Source organism: Marmota marmota, unplaced genomic scaffold (assembly GCF_001458135.2).
Source record: "Marmota marmota marmota unplaced genomic scaffold, marMar, whole genome shotgun sequence".
Taxonomy (NCBI): Eukaryota; Metazoa; Chordata; class Mammalia; order Rodentia; family Sciuridae; genus Marmota; species Marmota marmota.
Genome location: NW_026000242.1, coordinates 12,797,007 through 12,816,639, shown reverse-complemented (window position 1 = coordinate 12,816,639; position 19,633 = coordinate 12,797,007). Strand labels below are relative to the sequence as shown.

Here is a 19,633-nt window from a genome sequence, read left to right as displayed (position 1 = left end):
CTGAAAGCCAAGGCTCTCATTGTCCAGCTGGTTGCCCAAAACCCTTCAAAGCAGTCTCTATCACATCTTCTACAAGTACTCATTCTCTACTTCAGGTAGGTAGGAGTCCTGAAACTCACATAAAGGGATTTGTTCACACTTACATGTAAATAATTGATATTTTTCCTTCTCTACTCCTTTAAGGATATTTTCTGGTTCAGCAATCACATTTCTAATGTATGGAGTACCGGCAGAGATGCTTGGGCAGGGAGCCTTCCTTTACCTCACCCCCTAAAACTCTCTCCCAGGAGAGCCAATCAAGAATGAGCCTCACCTGCTGGGTAGTACTCCTCCAGGCCACCCAGCTCTTTTCTGGCAGCCTGATATAAAATTTTTTGTCTTTTCTTAAATTTCATTTTGTATTAACAGGCAATAATTGTACACACTTGTAGAGGTTCAATGCAATGTTTCAATACATGTATATACAAAATGATGACCCAAGGTAATTAGCATATCACCTCAAACATAATTTCTTGATAGTAAAACATTAAAAATCCTCTCTTCCTAGTGTTTTTTAAATATATGATGTATTATTATTGACTATTATGGTTTGAATCCTCCAAAAACTCATGTGTTGAGGCCTTGATCCCTAGTGGAGTAGGGTTCAGAGGTGGGCTTTCACAAGTGGATCATCAATGGATTAATCCATTCATAGCTGAATGGACTACTGGGAGGTAGTGGGCCATGGTTGGAGGAATTGGGTCACCGGGGCATGCCCAGGGAAGGTATTTCTTGACTTCATCCCCTTCCATTCTCTTTCTGCTCCCTGACTGCCATGAGCTAAGCAGCTTTGCTCTATCATGCCCTTCCACCATCATGTTCTGTTTCACTTCAGGCCCAAGGCAATGGAGCCCACAGACCATACGTAGACTTAAACCATGAGCCAAAATAAGTCCTTTCTCTAAATTGTTCTTCTGAGGCATTTGTCACGGCTATGGAAAGCTGACTAACACACTGACTGTAGTCACCCAACTGTGCAAGAGCAGAGCACACCAGAACTTATTCCTCCTAACTGTAACTCTGCACTACGCGTTGACCAACTTCTCCCCCCCACCTCCCCACTTCAGCCTCTAAGAACCATTGTTCTATTCTCTATTTCTATGAGATTGACTTGCACATATTATTCACATGAGTGAAATCATGGTGTATGATTTCAGTTCTACAGCTGGCTATTTCATTTAACATATGTCATTCATGTCCTACCAAGTTGTCACACAGGACAGGATTTTATCTTTTTGTGGCTGAATAGTATTACATTGTATCTATATAGCACATTTTCTCATTCATTTATCCACTGATGAACACTTAGGTTGGTTCTTTATCTTGGGTATTGTGAATAGAGCCGCAATAAATATGCAAATGTACATCCCTCTTCAAATTATCGAGGTTCCTCAAACAATTAGAAACATAAGTACCCTATGATCCAGCAATCTCACTCCTGGGAACAGACCCAGAGGAAATGAAATTAGCCTGAGCTTAATTTTGCTTAATATTTGTTTTTCAGTAAAAGGTAGCAATATTTAGTGTGGGAGAGAAAAACTCCTTCTTCTCCAGTGGAATTTGGGGCCTTAGTCCTGGTTCTAAATAACTTTCTCAGAGTCATCTGTCACCCAGCAGTTAACACATACATGAACAACAGATCTCTGCATCAGACAGAAGAGATCTTACCCCCTCTATGGATTTAGGGATCCTCATGGCAGTCTGAGTCATTTTTCTGAATTAATTGTGTAAAATATATAACTACTCACCATTTGTTACTAAGAAGCAACAACACAATATTGTTAATGTAGAATATATATGTGTGTGTGTGTATATATACATATATATACACACACGGAGATATATAGATATTTTATATAATATATAACATTAATATAATAATGATTATAGATAATATCTACATATTTCCACATAACTTCAGCTTTTGATTATAATGCTAAATATTAGACATGCTCATATCACTTACTTGGATGTTATCTGCCAATGTATTATGTCCATTCATCTCTTCACAACTTGAAGTTGCTTGGTTCTTAGTTAGGTAGAGCTCAGTAAACAGACCTCCAAACTCAAGAAAATGCAGTGAGTGTAATGATGTATACATTCTTCTTAAAGCATCGAACCCCTTTCTTGGTGTTTAACAAAGTCAGTTAATAAAAAAGGAGAACACACAGGCCCATACATACGTACTATCCATTTTGGTTATCTAGCCTAAAAGTGCTTGGAGGGAACAAGAATAATGCTAATGAATTTCAAATAATAAATGATTTTTTTTAAAAAAAATTCTGTTTAGCTTTACAATGTGTTTCTCTACTTCTTATAATTTGTTTTATTGTTTTGGGAACATTTTTGCTAAAAAGTGAAAAAAAAGCTACAAAATTAAAACATGAAAATTATGTTTATTTCCCTCTCCTATTTCCCAGTTTTTGTTGTTGTTGCTGTCTTAAAAATAATTTTATTATAAAAATTATTACTTACACTGTCATAATTGGAAATGACCACACATGATCAACAATTTCATTCCACCACTCATAAAATACCATGCCCTTAACAATCCAGAAAATGGGGCATTTGTCTTCTTTTCTACAAAGAAAGTGCTCCCTTCTCAAGTACTTCCAATTTTCTACTGCATGTGGAGACCAAACACACTTTCATTCCCAATACCAACATATGAAAAAGTGTACATTCTTCTCTCCTCCTCCTTCTTTGAACTTGCTCTCCTCTAGGAAAGCTAGAGAAAATTCAAGAGCTTAGATTCAAAACTCCATCTCTTTCAGGCCCTGCCAGGATTTAGCATATATGTAAGATTTAAAGTAAGCAGAGATAGTAATGTCAAATTCGAGCTACTTTAAAAAGCTGACTAGATAAGAAAGTCAAAAGAAGCCAAAAGTGAAATGTATCCATGCAAAAACTGCAATGTAGACAACCATCCGTGAATCACTGGAATCAGACAGTGCATGGAGTTGGAAGTGTTTGTATTTCTCTTACAATGTTATTCAAACCCCAAAGAATGAGAGAAGAAAACCACATCTTTACCTTGTTTATTTAATAATACTTTTAAATGATCATTATGACCTGCCACAGCTCAGTTAATAATACAATGTCATGGTACTTGTGGTAGAGGAAGAAGAATGAAGTGCTCCAAAGGAAATTCTACAAAGGGAAAAGAATTACTAACCCCAATAGTAAAATATATATTTACATATATACACAGAAAAGTATCTTTGTAATCCATTTTCAAAATGTAAATCTAAATGATACAGTCAAAAGGAATTAAACATCAGTTATATTTAAAGTACCAAAATAACAATTGATGTCCAAGGTTTAATTCACATTGCATTATAGTGATTCTGTCAACCACACACCAAAATTACATTTATCCATTGGTTTCAATCACTGGGTTCTGTCTAAAGTATACTTTCTATTCAAAACAATATTGTACTATTCTTTTCACACACCATACTCACCACCTATTGACTCTAGAAAAGTTAAGTGCAAAATCACACACTCTAAAGAAAGTGATTCACTAGCTAAAGAAACAAGGAAGGACACATGGAGGGCTCATCACTGTTTCTCCAGCACCTGGCTCAGGGCTTTGCATGTTGTAGGTGTTCACTAAATGTATGGTAGGTTGAGCTAAAACTAGACCACAAAGATGAACAACTATTTAGTCCTTGACTCAGTAGATGACAGCTCCCTGAAACCAGTAAATGAGAAAATTCTCTCCAGTAGACAAGTTCTGCAAATTCAGACACTAGTTGGATCTTGGGCTTTAGTAGTTACATATTTAAGATAATTGATTTAGTGTTTTTAAATGTCTTTAAGAAAGGAAATTACTGAACTTTTGAAATAGCACAGGAAAATACTGAAAGTTCATTTAGCATTGACATGACTATATCAATAAGACTTTTAAATAAAAATTATTTGTTGCTTGGTATTATCTCTAGTGCTATTAAAACAAGTATGATAAACAAATCAGAAAGTAGAATCCCCCAGGGTCAAACTGAATAAATAATAATAAAACCTTCTACAGTAATTTGCAAATGATGATACCACATTATATTTGATTCTTGATACAGAAGTGCCCTACAACCATTGACCCCTACTAAATAATAATGTAGGTTTGCAATATGCAATGTAATTTTCAGTACATTAGGAAAAAAAGAAAACAGTAAAAATGTTACATATTCCAAAAGGAAAAACAATGGGAACCAAAATAATAATAATAATATCTAGGAATTAGTTATTTTTCACTGGTAAAATTGATAGGTGGTCCTGCTAACCTTTCCCCTAACAAAGTATTTTGAGTGGAAAAACTCAAGTTTCAATGCTTAATAAATTAATTTAGTCAAAAATAAAAGAACATTCAACCATTTTATTTCTTAACCTTGGTGATACATTCATAGATTTTCATCACAGTATTCTTTTTTTAAATATAGTTTTATGGTTATACATAGAAGTGGTTTCATCACAATCTTCTTGATGTATTTTTGTATGTCTCAAATATTGCATAATAAAAATGTTGTAAGTAAAAGATGAATTTTTTAAGAAGTGTATAATATGATGTCATTTTTTAAGGGATAAATTATCAGGTATTTGTTCCTCATGGAAACTTTGAAAGGAAAAAAGTTAAAACTTCAAGTGTGTCTTATGGGAAGAGATTGACAAACCATTGAATAGCTTTCACCTAGTAGACTTCCTGTTCATTTTCATATGGGTCAAATGTTCATTCTAAGGCTTAATACTTACCTGTTTCCTCCATGTATTCAATTTTTGGAACTTGATATTTCCCACAAGAAATATGGTAACAGTGTCCAAACTCAAGGTGACAAAGGAACTTTGCATTAATAAGGAAAATTTAGAGCTGTAGTCAAATTTGGAGGGAATAAACTATCCCTTTTCCATATACTGAAAGTCTTTGAATATGCCGGTACCTAAGTATTATAAAACCTCCTAATTTGGGAGAAAAACATAATGCTCTGTAGTTTCATTTGCATACTAATGACTACCAAAGTTTTTTTTTTTCAGTTAAAATATTCAGTTTAAAACTTCAAAAGCAAATCTATTCTATTGATTCTGGTACCGCTGACTGACTTTAAGATGGTCAATGACAAACTGAAGGATTTCTGAGCTCAGTGGAAAGGACAACCAGAGACCTGAAAAACAGATTTATGAAGAGCCAGAGAAACTGCAGGTGGTGGCCTCAAGAACAGAAAGCTTGGGTAGAGAGTAGGCATGATAACTTCCTCATATGAGCATTAGACAGGGGCAGAACAGATAATTCAATGAATGAATGAACTAAACAAAGTTGTAACAGAAAAGCACTCATGTGGAAGTGAGAGAACAGAGCCATTGACAGCAAAAACCAGGACTTATTTCTTTGTATTCCTGGTGTTTGATACCATGCCTGGTACATAGTGCTCCTCAATTAATACCTAATTGAATTATGGCTCAATCACTGATCACCATATTGGACTTAGACTGTTCCAATCCAATCTTGGAACGGGTTGCCTTATAAATAATGAGCTCTCATTTCCTCTATACAGATTCTGCTATGAGCCAGGCTCTCAGCCAAGCAATGAAGCCAGAGGCTAAATAGCTATCAGCAGAGATATTGGGAAAAGACTCTAAGTCCCTCCTACTTCAAAGAGTCTTCCTAACACCAAATATTGAGTCCAATGTTATATTTTCAAGCCAAAGAGCCTGGTATAGTGGATTAAAACCCACAGTTTTTCAGTTTTTATTGTTTTTAATCAAAACTCCAAAGGGATTATCAGGACTTCAGGGCAGACACCCTAGAAGTGACAGTGTTTCCAGCAAGAGGGTTCCAGACTGAGAAGCACAGATGGTTAAGAAGCATAATTAACAGCTCATCCTCATCTCCAGCCAGTCTCTTCTTCAGGGTTCCAGCATTTCCAGAATACTCTCAAGTCAGTATGCTGTACCATCTTTGACTCCTTGCACAAATAAACTCACACCAAAACACTCCCATGAGCACAACACAGAGATGTGTGTGCATATCTTAAGAGTGCCACTTTTCCAATGCTACTTACAACTCATGAGAGGGTAATATTAAATTACCTTAGTAACTCCCAATCAACATCTATTTCTCATAAACAGAATGAAATGAAAAAGCTGGAATATATTAGAAAATATCAGAGTGCCTCACATGCATAAATATACATTGTTTCATGGATAGTTTGTTTTATAAATGTAGATATTGTTGCAGATATGTGTGAATTTCTTATGGGCTAAAGTCCAGAAAATTTAAGAGCTTCTGTTATAAAAGATAAGAAAGACGACAATTGTAGTTAACACCAAGGGCCCTGGATTAGACTTTTTAAAATATGAATCCCAATTCCACCACTGATGTGCTCAATCATCTTGGAAAGCCTGCTTCCTTGTCTATTAAATGGAGGAACCATACAACACAGTGCCTGACATCAATGAACAACAGATGAGAACTTTAAAGAGTCTATGAGGCCAGGCACAGTGGTGCACACTGGTAATCCCAGTGGCATGGGAGGATGAGGCAGGAGGACCACGAGTTCAAAGCCAGCCTCAGCAAAAGCAAGATGCTAAGCAACTCAGTGAGACCCTGTCTCTAAATAAAATACAAAATAGGGCTGTGGATGTGGCTCAGTGGTCTAGTGCCCCTGAGTTCAATCCCTAGTATCCCCCAAAAAATCTGTGAGGATTACCCATTTTTATGGGTTTCTGGGGTTCTTGGGGTAGAAGCAGTTGGTTGCTCAGGTGTCAGCATACATGCAGATTTATAAGGAGGAGTCCAGGATCTATTTAGAAAAGATTGTTCCCTACCTGCACAAGCATGGAGTTTGACTCTTAAACACCTGTGCTGGGATTTTGCAGTTACAGAAACATCAGAAACCAAAACTCCTTACTATTGGGCTAACAACCAGAATAGAGTGTGGGGAAGGGAAGGGGTTCTTCCTCAAACAGGGGTCAGGCATGGGGAAATTTAATTTTCTGAAGTTATTGACCAGCAACTTGATGTTCATCCCAGCAACAGGAGCCAACACAAAAGCCCCAGGACTGCTGCCATGGCTCAGGCAGAGGCTTCTGGAAGAAAGGACACAGGTTCTTTTCTGTCCCTACAGACCCCACGATTTCCAAGGAATACCCCCCCCCCCAAGTCTCACATGCCTTCTCTAATGAGTAGCCTATCATTATTAAGAACGTCCATGATGTTGCCAAGGGAACAGAATGGCCTCCTGCCATCTCTGTCCATCTCCATGTGTAAAGGAAAGGTTAGGAAGGAGATCAAGCATGAAAATATGGAACATGGGGAAATAGAGGTAACATAGGGAACCAGAGAGAAAAACAGCAACACAGGCAAGAAACTGAGGAAAGCAGTTATAGGAAGAGAGACGAAGGAAAATGGTGTGTGTGTGTGGGGGGGGTGTTTAAAAAGCAAACCAAAAAATAAACAGAAGATAAAAGTAATGGAAGAAGCTATGAGGACTAGAGACCATCCCTAATTCCAAGCAGTGCCCTGGCATGGCAGATGACAGGACAATGCAGAGATAGGGACTTTCTCAATTCTCCCTGCCCTTTCCTTCCTCACATCTGGTCTTCAAGCCTAGCTTCTATCAGGACACAGGCCCAGGGCCTTTGGAGAAATAAGCTCCAAACGCTGATATATCCCAAATGGATTTGGGACAAACACCTCCATCCTGCCTTCTACTGCCAGGAGCCACCTCAGGAATCCCCATTCCTGATCCTTTTCCCCCCACCTTATGGCTCCAGCTGTCAAGCAATTCACACTCATCATAGTTGCACACTGATCATTTTCAGAGATGCCCTTTCCTTGAGTTCTATATGATGCCCTTGTTCTGATACTTTGGGGCACATTCAGATATTTTTCTGAAGGCCTTTGGGGCTAATTATAATCCCTCACCCTAGAGAACTCATGAATGATTAAAAAACAGAGGGCTTTAACAATCACTTGGTCTGATATCCTGGGCATTATCCTGGTTATTTGCAAAGGAACCCCTGTCTCCTAGTGTTGCTACAGAGGATTTGCTCCCTCTCTGGCATAGCCCTGTCTCTTCCATCTTCCAAATCACAGGGAAGGGGCACAGCCAGTGCTTGGAGAAGATGAGCTAGCTAGCACAGCCTCAAGTCATTTGTGAGGGGCTTGGCCTAGCTCAAGGGTTTGGCCTGACCTCAAATCCCTTCCACCTCTCACCCCAAAGTAAGTTTAAAAAAAAAAAAAAAAAAACATGTCCTTTCAGCAAAAATGAGCAGGCACCCAGCTTGTCACCAATTTCTTACAGGTGCTTCTACAGCTAGAAGGCAGGAGTAGCTCTAGAGGGAGAAAGACAAGAGCAGAAGGAGGGACCTCACAGTGCAGTGATGAAATACCAGCCTTAGAAAACTGTTCATGGGTGAGGCCCATGTGCATCCCCAGATACATGCAATGGATCAAAAGGTCTTAATGGGCAGGAATTTAGTGTTGAAACCTCAGTGTTTGGGACCAAGTAAGGCAGCAGAATGAAAAGGGAAGGGAAGCCCACATGTGGCCAGGTGAAGCCAGAAAGACACAAAGTGCAGAGGGAAGGCCTCTGCTGTCCTCTGGCCTGCAATCTGGGCCCACAGTGACCCCTTGCTGGGCCACACCCACGGGTTGCCATGTTCAGTCACCAAAACGTGAGATTTCCCCTTAAATGGAGATTGGGCATGTGGGAATCAGTCTGGCCAGCCAACCTGGCTCAGGTGGTCATGAGGGTCAGTCTAAGTCACTCTGGGCTTCTGAGTTATTTTTGAGGCAGAAATACAGAGCATCTTTGAGGACACCTGCTCTGTCTGTGGGAAGGTGGACAAAATGCTCAAAATACAATAAAAGCAAGGGTCAGGACCTAAAGGGGTCTCACTCCCTGTTTCTCTGGACTCCCTATGGGGTGCCTGTCTGCAGGATTTCTGCAGAAGATAGTCCATTTTGTTAAGCCTTTGAATATTCAAATTGAAAGTATCGCGCAATCATTGATTGTCAAATCATGGGTTTCTAGAGGTTTTAAATACTTGGCATGAGGGGGGAAAAACTCAAACCTATACCCGAAGGTATAAAACATTAATTCTGTGTGTCTCCTGCTCCAGGGACCTGGGTGCAGCCAGATGCTTTGTGAAACTTTAAAAATGTCGCATCTCTGCCTTTCTCCCTGCACAGGAGCCCTCCTAGGCGCAGAGTTCCTGCAGCTGCAGCATCCAGCCTGCGACCCAGTTCCTGCTGACCACGATGTCCGGTAATTCGGCTGCTTCTTTGGGGGTCGGATCATGCGGGCCAGGGGCATTTCGATCAGGGTGTATTTCCACAGCTTTTCCTGCATACAACAGAGAGGCACAAAGTCAGAGCACGCCAGTAAGGGCCGGGCAGGATCCGGAGAGGGCGCGGGCCAAGCTGTGGCCGCTCCCACTTGGTGCCTGCTCCCCAGAGCAGAGGCCCAGAGCTCAAGTTGGCCGCTCCGGACATTGGAGTACCCCAGGACCCCCGCCCTTCCCTCCCACTTTTCCACCGTCTTGACTTGGGACTTCGCGGCGCGGACCTTGCGCGCCCAGAAACGGCGGCGCGGGGGAGCTAGAGGTTCACCGTGAGCCGGTGACGCGAGCAGAGCGCATCGGTAGCACAAAACTGGGCTGTGGCGGTCTCTGTGTCGACCCCAAGACGCGTCTACTGCCCGTGGAGCCCGGAACCGAGCGAGGAAGTGGGAGCGAGAAGAAAGGAAACTGAATACGGAGAGGGCGCGGCGCCTGGGCTCTGCGGGCCAAGAGCAAGATTCCCTGGGTCTAGGAGAAGAAGAACGCGACCCTTTTCCTGGGGAGACCCTATCTCTGGTCTGGGGTGAGGGGTTCCCTGCTATCCGGCTGCGGTCCCTGCAGTGACCAGGCGAGGCGCTGGCGGTCTAGCACTGTCACCAGACTGTCTCNCGAGTCTCTTGCGGTCTAGCACTGTCACCAGATGCCCAGGCTAAACGCACTGCCGCCCCCAGCCGCTGCGCTCGGCCCCACCCCGCGCGATTCCCAGACGCTCACTCCAGGGTCGAGATCAGGGCAGGAGTCCTACAGGGCTCCTCGGCCGATCCCACTTCTAAAGCTCGCCCGGCCCGGCTTGGCCTTACAGCCTGCCCGGCCTACTCACTGCAGCTCTGCAGGGCCGTGGCCTTCCCTATACGGCGCTGGGGTCCCTCCGGCAGACCTCTGCGGCACGCACCTGGCGATTTCGACTCGCCGGGGCAATCCGCCTGGTCCAGCCAGCTCAGGGGTGGCTCCTCCTAACGATTGCGCGGTCCTCGGAAGCCTCCGGACGGCTTTTCCCAGAGCTCGCGCTGCGCGGACTCTCCCCCAGGATCCGTGCGCTGCTGGGAAATGCCTGCACCAGACAGGGAGGGGGTGGGGAGAGAGGGGAAGAAGGGGAGAGTTAGAGCAGGGCCTAAGGAGGGAGGAGGAAAACGTGGAGAGCGGGAAAGGCGGAGAAAAAGGGCGAAAGAGAGATGGCAGAAGAAAGAGAGGAGGGAGGGAGTGGACCGGGATCCTTTACTAGGTTCTCTCTCTGGTCCCACCGGCCCAGGTTAGGGCTGACCAAACCAAACTTTGTCCCAGGGCTGGCTTCCAGGCTAAGGGCACGTATAGGTCGTAGCCTCCCCAGAAGTCAGGCCTGGACTGGGGGAGATGGAAGAGACTTAACATCACGGTGAAGTGGGCTTCAGCTGCTATAAATCAGATCCATAATACCTTCTCCCAGCAGGCTGGACCCAGAACCCCAGGGTCTCCCACCTTAGCCAAGGTGGTGGGCAACCCTGAATTGGCCTCCATATTCCTGAGCAGAGACACCTGTGTGCTATTGTTCTAGGGATGGGCCCAGCCTGGGGTGGATGACTCCACAAATTTCCATGTGTTCTGTTCCCACTGGGGCCCTAGAAATTGCTCAGCCTCTCTTCATCCTTTGAAATTTCTGGCTACCTTAAACTATCTTTTAGCATTCTCATTGTGTTGTCCAAACCCAGAAACTTGGCCTTGGTGGACACAGCCTCTAAAGGGGGTCCTCATTATGCAGCCTGGTAGCAGACCTTGGATTTGACCACTAACTCAGTTGCCTTTTCCCAGAAAAACCGAAGGTGTATCAAGGTGTCCGGGTGAAGATCACAGTGAAGGAGCTGTTGCAGCAAAGGAGGGCACACCAGGCAGCCTCAGGGGGAACCGTAAGCATGAACCCCTCATTCCCTCCCCAGCCCATAATAGACCTCATTCAGCCCTATACTAGGAAGGTGTGGAAGCCACCCCCAGACCCTGCCTTCCTCAGATGTTCTTATAACATCTATGCCCAACTTCATCCCAGTTCACCCCAGGAAGCCACAAAGAACAGGTGGGACATGTTGTGGGGATCAGGATTTGGGGGAGTTCATCTGTCACTGGTCAAAGTTGGATATAAAAGTCTTGTTGGTTCTCTTCAGGAAAGGAGTCATCCAGGTAAGTAGATTGTTGCTGTTTTAGGAAGACAGTGTAAGTCCAGCCCTCACATACCCATGGAAAATCTCTCCTAGAAATTTACCTCATATAGGGGAGCCCTTCCAGGTTAACCTATCTGTGAACCATCTTTCCCACCCTCCTTATTCTTCTGGAACTCAGCTTCTGAGGTCATTTGTCTGTAAATCACTAGTCACTGAAGTTCCCAACACAAGAGAGCCATATCTCTGGCGTATACATAGAACTGCTTCCTTAAGATGTATGGAGATCCAGGTTATTACAGAATTGGTCTGGGCAATCATAAGGTACCCTGACATACTGTATTCCTTTCTAAAGCACAAAGGATTGCTTAGGGAAGGGGCAGAACCCAACAAAAATGAGCGGAAGTCATCTCCCAGGAGAGGAGCTCTTACTGAAAGCCTCCATAGACAGTACATTGCTTGTGGGTTGGTTTGGGTGTGGAGGATCAGGCAGCTGGGGCTGGTATTGCCTCTATTAGGATTGGTCCTTATCCAACCTGTAGGCATATGCCCTATAACGGTTTTTGTGCCTGGTGCTGATTATGTTCAATGTCCAACTTCACGAAATGGGCTTTTGGCAATGAATCTCCTGAAATGGGAGGAGGCAAAGTATGTAGGAGTAGTGAGACAGGTTTCAGAGCCAGACGGCCTGAGTTCAGATCTCAGCTCCTCCATGGTCTGTATCCTCCAGCAAATTACTCCATCTTTCTTGCCTGTTTCCCTTTATCTTTTAAATTGGGGATAACAGGATTTTGTAAGGATTCAATGAGCTATTGCTTGGAAGAGTGGTTTCCATACAGTGAGTGCCAATAAATATTATCTGGGGAAAGAAACTTAAATAAAATTACAACCAGGGATTGAAAGTCAGCTATTCAATAATCTTAATCTAACCCTCTGTTCAGAGTTTAGAGGTCAGGTGTGAGTTTGCTGTGAATTTGTAATACAGCTAGAGAAGTTAATATCTCTGCCTGCAGGATTTCGGGTCACTAAAAATTCATTACATTTATACAAGGCTTCACAGTGGTTCTTCATTAAAAGTACTTTTGCACACTCATTGTTTCATTTAGTTATATAATAACCAGAGGGGATAAGTAGATCAGAAATCTGCATTCCTCTATTATAGCTAAAGTTCACAGTCTTTCAGTTGCTATTGGTTGAGCAAAAGGTAGGACCAAGGTTGTTTTATATTTAGTATTATATTTAGTATTAAAAAACCTTCCCACCTATTGACTCTCTAAGTTCTCTTTCAGAAAATCCATCCATACTAAGCAGGAGTTTCGTAACCTTGATCCTTTCAGTTCAGAGATGGTTATATATAATTAATAAAATTAGGTCTGAAACACCCTCCCCCTCCCCACTGTCCCAGTCAAGATGTTCAGTACAAAACAATATCTTTCACTAATGAGCTTTGATACTTCTAGAATTCTGCCTCAACTGCACCTGCAGAAATCCCATTTGGGCAAAGCAACTTTATTGCTATAGGGTCCTTACAGACTAGTTTAACCACTGTTCCCTTGTTAGCAAGCTACAGAAGGTAAAGCAAGTGTAAAGCATTTCATTTGTGTATCCAATCAGTATCCCTGGAGCAGTTAAAACTTACTTTTTCTGAATCCCCACCCCCAACATAAAAATACACACACACACACACACACACACACACTCCTGGGGAGAAATAAAGCAGGACTCCTGACCCAGCACCTTGCAGGAAAAATACTACTTTGCTTCCTGGAAGATTTTGTCAGCCTATTCCCTCACAAGCACGTATAAGTAACACATAATTTCAGAAGGTGAGCCAGATATAAAATCCCTCACTGGGAGCCATCAGAAGGATCTGAGATTCTAGGAATGCTGCAAAAGTATATTCAGTAGGCAAGGATGGCAAATACCCAAGGGTAATTTATGCCTGCTCTTTGGTGTAGGTAAGCCTTTCTAGCTTAACGGAGATTATCTTCAATTGTTCAATTGTTAAAGGACACCTCTGGGAAACTTTAAGCCAAAGAGAGAATTAATAGTATCAAATATTACAAAACAGGAAGAAATTTATCTTAATTTGTTGTAAAGTCAGAGTAGTTTCCACAGTTAAAAATTTAAGCATGAAAACATGAAGTTATAGTTTGAGAGAAATATCCAGATCTCAAGCAGTGCCAGAGAAACTATGTGCATGTGCATGCCCGACTGATAATTTAACTTAAAAACACTGTCAACCAGATTAATTTGCAAATACTATCTCTATCTCTATCTATCTCTATCTCTCTCTCTCTCTCCCTCTCCCTCTCCCTCTCTTCCCTCGCTCTCTCTCATATACAGACACATTTCTTTTATCTTCAGGGTAAAGAGATAGTACTTATCAAAATATATAATTTACCTTTTTTTTAATCATTAGTTTGTTTTTTAACAGCCTTGATGTGTTTTTATAAAGTAGAGATTGTAGGTTTTGTGCTGTTTGAAACCTAAGAGAAAGGTACTTTTCTTTTTATTGTTGGGGCAAAGTAGAAAGTGAACCCATGACTAGAAAGATAATATCAAGTAGGATATTGTAAACATACCTCGGGGAGATAACAACAGGATAACAGGGAGCAGGCAAACAGGCCAATCCAGGGGAGAAATGGGGTTAAAGAGAGCTCTACAATGAAACAGATTTTTTAAAACCCACTCCTTCCAAGTCCTCCAACTCAAGCTGTAGCCAAATATTTGCATAAAGAGCTGGTAAAGGATTCCAGCTTCCTGGTTCATGACATTACAGCATGGATCATTTTCAGAATGAACACCACCTCCTGTTTCAGCAGTGGCTGACTGTGCAGTTCTCCCAGTAGCTCAGTGTACGGAAGTGAGTATGCCCTGGAACCCAAGAGAGGTGTGGTGAGATCAACGTCCCAGACCAGAATCCCACAGCAATGCTGTCCCTTTAAAATTTAAAGCTGCCGCCTGAAATCTTTAAAAAAAAAAAAAAATCCTAAATTACTCCATTAGTATAATTATCCATTCAACAGGAAAATGCAGGCTGCTTTGCTGTAAATAGTTTAAAGGCACAGTTTCATAAACATTAAATTTAAAATACAGTAATGAAAAGAGCAACATTTATTTTAAAATGGTAAAAAACGTATAAGAGTTGAAATATTTCCTGACCTTAGACTAGAATATCGATTCTACTTCAACTGTTGTAATCAGCTTCAACTCCTGATTACACCTTTAAGAAAATATTTTCTATTTTAATAGTTCATAGATAGTAAGACTGTGAATATTTTTTAACAAAGGCTTAACAAAGTTAGGAATTATGTTCTTTCAGAAAAATGTATTCCTAAGACTAAGAAATCAGATATTATGTGAAAATTGAGGAAAACAACTAAGTTCTAGTTGAATTATATAAATGTGACTCCTCACTAATTAGAAACTAAATAGTTTAATAGGAAGGCACTTTGTTGAGTTTTCTCAAAGTGTTACATTTCTGTAACATAAAAATTATTTTTATCAAAATTAACACTTAAAAATTAAGTGTATCAAAATTTAATATTAACTTTCTAATATCATGAAAAATACCCAAGCAAACAAAAAACATAAAAGTTGAATCTAAAAAAAATATATATATAGCATTGGTTGTATTTAAGGGAGACAACCTTTTTTAGAAGAAAGAATCTGGCTTACCTTACAGCAGCAGGAAACAGTTCCCGTCCGAGTCTTAGCTTTCCCTGTATGATATGCTTCTCTTTGCTTCATGGTCATATTCTTGCTTTGGCAGTTGTCCGGAGGCACCAGTATCCACCTTTCAGATCCAGTCGCACCATCTTCTGCAGGTCAGTACAGCCCGCATTACAGTTCCCTTAAAAACTTTTTCAAAAGTCCATCTCAAAGGTCTTCCAGTGCTTGATTCAGGGGTTAAGATAGGCACCACCATTTAATTGGAATCCAACCAATCAGAAGGTGAAAAAGGCATAGTGACTCCAGATGCAAGCCCAGCAAGGAAACTAGTGCAGGTTTTTGCCCTCATTTCTGAACTGTCTCTTCTCTGCTGCCTGTTCTGTCCCAAGACCATGTTCTTCACATTTATCCCAGTTTTTCATCTGCAAGTAACCCAACTTGATTACAAGATGAATTTTTTTAGAATATGTTATATATTTTTTTAATGCACTAGTAGTTGGAATATAGAACATCCTGAGACACTAAAATATGTTTTTGTTCTTGTTCATTTAGCTTCTAGCCGACAGGGGCTTCCCTCCCCTTCTTTTCTCTCTTCCCAGAAAGCAGTTCAAACAAGTGTAAGTTTTCCCAGCCCAATATGAATAAATCTATTACATAAACAGTCCTTCCTATGCCACTGCAGGTAAGAGTTTAAGAAGGTCATATATAAGAAAACCTGTGCTGATGGTGGTTCCCACTGAATGTGTCACTTTAACTTAAAGGAACTTGAGATTTAAAAAAAGAAGAAGAAGAGAGAAAGAAAGAAAGAAAAATTCAATATCCTTGAGCCCCTTTGGTGGGCATACTCCAAACCTCTCTTTCTTGAGCACTTAAGGATAATTATCACATGTCAGTCCTATTAATACTAAAATGGAAAAGGAGTGATGTTTCCGAATTGTTTTTGTTTTGTATTTAACATGGTTTTCAGTGTACTCTCCTGTTAACATGTCCACTAAGAAAATGCTTTGCTTTTTGTAATTTTAAATAAGTAGCACTGTTTTCCATAAAGAAGTTTCTGGTTTCCATTTTTATCCTTTGCATCATCATTCATGTCACTTCTCAAAACCCTCTCCTCAAAATTTAAATTACTAAGTGTGAAAAGTTTGTGAAGACAATAACCCTGAATCAAGAGAATTATTTCCCACAGCATCAGAAGTTTTCTTAAAGCCTTGAACATACCTCTGATTTACTTCTAAGAGGGTTACCTGAATTACAGATAGGGACAGGCTATTGATGCTTTTGTAGTCCGTGTCGGCAGAGGCTTGAACCATTATTCCACTTTGACACTTGGACACAGGTCAGGCCACCATGCCTCATTTTTACCCTAGCCACACTGAAAGCCAATTGCCACAATGTTAACCAGATTCATTTCACTAATACTTGAATTAACTAAGATAACTAAAAAGTTACTGCCTACCTGTTTACTTTTCTGGAATTTCTTAAGTGCCTTTCCTAGAACAGTAACTCTTTAAAATTTTGAAGAAAACTCCATTCAAATCCATTTTGCAATTTTGCAAAAAAAAAAAAAAAAAAAAAAAAAAAATTCTCCTTCTCTTCTAGGATTCTATTTTGAGCCTGAATCAATGTCTTCCACACCAAATTATTTTCAACCCCGAGAATTTAACACTTGTGTTTCTTGTGAAGAAAATCCAAGCTGCCTGGACCAGATCTTTGATTCCTATCTTCAGACTGACACACTGTCAGAGCCGTTGCCCAACTGCACACAAAGTCCTCCACGCTATTTCCCAGACAGCTTCCCGGCCACCCCTTTCTGCTTTAACCAGAGCCTGGTAATTTATCTTTATTTTTTATACAACCTGATTGTTGCTAACTCTGGGGTAGTGATGCTTTGTAAGAGTGTGTGTCATCTCCTGAGAAATTATACAAAGTCTATCAACAAGGAAACCATCCAGAAACAAGGAATCATTTAAAATTCAATGTATAAAGATAGTCACAGTTGCAGAGCCTAAGCCTTTGGATACACAATTATGATTTTCCAAGTAAGTTGATATGTGGCAATAAAAAGGTTTCCTGGTAATACTTAATGTTTTTTAAATTGTGAAGTTAAAACATCTACTAATTTGGAAATCGGTAGTTTGAACAATGGCCCTTGGATTTTTGAGATCTTGAAAACAGGATTAAGGCTGCTTGTACATACTATGAAATTTCATTCAGATAAAGGGGTTTTGTTGTTTTGTTACTGAGTTGACTCCAATAACTGGTTATTTGGATCTGCCATAGGCATAGGAACTCATCTGGGTCTGAGATGGTTAGTAAAAATGAAGCCTAATCTTTTAATTAATTTGAATTTTGTGTTCTAGATAGATCTCAAGTGTTTGAAAATGTGTCATCTTTTTAAATTAATAGATATTAGTTATTTTAGAAACTCATAATTTTTAAAACTTTAAAGTGTTTCTTTTTCTTTTTGAAGAAATTTGAATACTTTTTTATTTTGATTTTTTTCAGACGTCTATATGGGCATCAGACTAAATTTTAGAAGGAATTGAAATTAACACTACAGAATATGCATATTATTATGGGGAAAATACTGGGCCCCAAACACCTATTGCCCTTCTAAGAAAGCCTTCAAGTTTCTCGGTGACTTGCATAAAGAGAAGGAAGTGTGTACCTTTTTCCTCAGGGAACAAGACTTGTGTGATGGGAAGTAGCCTAGAGGCTGGGTCCTATTGGATCCAAGTTTTCCCTGGGCAGGTTCCGTGTTCACCTGGTTCTTCTCCATCAAGGGTGTGGAGAAATATCCAAGGTGCCACCTGCCCCTTATATTGTGACAAACAGCAGGATTCGATATACAGGTGATCCGAAGCACAATAGGATTTTGTGGTTTAAGAACAAAACATCCTCTAATATATGGTAATAACAAAGGAAGCCAGTAAAGCAAGGCAATTTATTGTTGGGAAAGAAATAGGTAAATACAGAATGTGGTATCATGAAAATATGTAGTCAGCAAATAAAATTACTTCTGCAGACTTGGGTTGGGTGTTTGGGGTTTTTACCCCTAATTTTCTTACTCTGTGTGAATAAATCCACGGTGCTTGCTTCTTTTGATCCTGTTTAAGTTACTGAGCTCTTTGCTCCTTGGTTTTCACTCTCTAGACCCCAGGATCACCTTCAGATTCCTCCACTCTCTCTGGCTCCTTAGACTACAGTTACTCACCGGCTCAGCTGCCTTCATACCCTCTGGATAATTACAGTTCTCCCCCTTCTCTGGACACCCTAAACCATGGCCATTCTCAGGAAGACTACTCCTACCATCATTTGCCCTCGCATGCCCAGTACAACTGCTTCCCTGCAGCCACAGCCTCCATCTGCTACTGCGCATCCTGTGAGGCGGAGCACTTGGAGGCAGTCAGAACAGCTGAGTACTTCTACCCCAGCACCGACTGCATGGACTTCGCACCCTCGGCCGCCACTGCCAGTGATTTCTATAAGAGGGAAACAAACTGTGACATCTGCTATAGTTAATAGAAACAACACTAATTTGGAACATGGCGTGGGTATAGCTACTTTTCTACCACATCTAGATAACACTTTGCATTATGCAACCTGTTAACAAAATATCACAGACACAGTTTACATGTCACTGTTTTCAATTTTCTGATGCTAATATAGGTATTAAGATGAAGTCCTCAAACCTGGTCATAGTACCACGCCTGCTGTACAAAAAAATGTCAACTCACAGTTGACATTTTTGTAGGGAATGTTCCATTGTTTTATTTTTCTGTATAACGAACAAATTCTCTCTTTTTTACTAATAAATAATTTTGCATTATTATTATATGCTGGGTTATTTTTTAAATTACCAACAATAATTTGACTTGATTTTTATCCAGTAGGCTAGGAAATTGATCACTAAACTTGAGTGGTCTCATCTTATTGATGATTTTAAAATTATTTTAGTGTGCTGAGATGCATGAGATGGAGGTTAGACACACTGTGAAGGTAATAAAGAGAAAATCTGCCCTGCCTCTAAATGGGGCTATTCATCAAAGAGCAGCATCAGAAAAAGTCATGGACTCATGTTTGCATATTGATTTATAGGACTGACTGTGTTATTCAAAACTGACTTTCAGAATTTACTTCCTCCAGTTAATCTGTTTGAAGAAACCCACTGTCTTTCAAGGTCCAGAATTACTTCAGCTACCTGTGCTAGACTCTACTATTAAATCTTGTTCACTGAGGACAATCAAAGAACAGGATTAATACCTGAAGTGAAGTCTTGAGGGGCATTTTCCATGTCCCAAGTTTCAGCATCATGGCAGTAATAACTGATACCAGTAACACCATAGCCACCATTTTTTAGCCCTTCCTGTGTGCCAGAATTGTCTGAGTTTTCTGGCACGTTATCTCATTTAGTCTTCATAATAGCATTGATAACAAAATGAGGAGTTTGAGGCTCAGAA

The 19,633-nt window shown here is 40.7% G+C and overlaps 2 protein-coding genes across 9 annotated transcripts in view; one reads left to right on the top strand and one right to left on the bottom strand.

Moving 5' to 3' along the window:
- Positions 1-4,391: 4,391 nt before the first annotated feature.
- Positions 4,392-19,633, bottom strand: part of Pou2af1 (POU class 2 homeobox associating factor 1) — an 82,281-nt gene continuing 67,039 nt past the window's right edge. For all 3 annotated transcript variants that reach the window (XR_007344541.1, XR_007344542.1, XR_007344540.1), the window contains exons 2-4: positions 15,180-15,595; positions 10,193-10,423; positions 4,392-9,377 (exon numbers count right to left, since the gene is read on the bottom strand). The gene's annotated coding sequence lies outside the window, so the exon portion shown is untranslated. The remainder of the gene's footprint in view (positions 9,378-10,192; positions 10,424-15,179; positions 15,596-19,633) is intronic.
- Positions 9,570-19,008, top strand: Pou2af3 (POU class 2 homeobox associating factor 3). Of its 6 annotated transcripts, none has more exons than XM_048795816.1 (5): positions 9,570-9,895; positions 11,158-11,252; positions 15,274-15,328; positions 16,773-17,002; positions 18,327-19,008. In XM_048795816.1, exons 4-5 carry the CDS (start codon positions 16,796-16,798, stop codon positions 18,693-18,695), a joined length of 576 nt encoding a protein of 191 aa, XP_048651773.1. In that variant the 5' UTR covers positions 9,570-9,895; positions 11,158-11,252; positions 15,274-15,328; positions 16,773-16,795; the 3' UTR covers positions 18,696-19,008. The 6 variants fall into 6 exon arrangements, with proteins under 6 accessions (XP_048651773.1, XP_048651774.1, XP_048651770.1 ...); XM_048795817.1 differs by lacking the exon at positions 9,570-9,895 and adding an exon at positions 14,297-14,364 and having other exon boundaries at positions 10,423-11,252; XM_048795813.1 differs by lacking the exons at positions 9,570-9,895; positions 11,158-11,252 and adding an exon at positions 11,260-11,520 and having other exon boundaries at positions 16,857-17,002.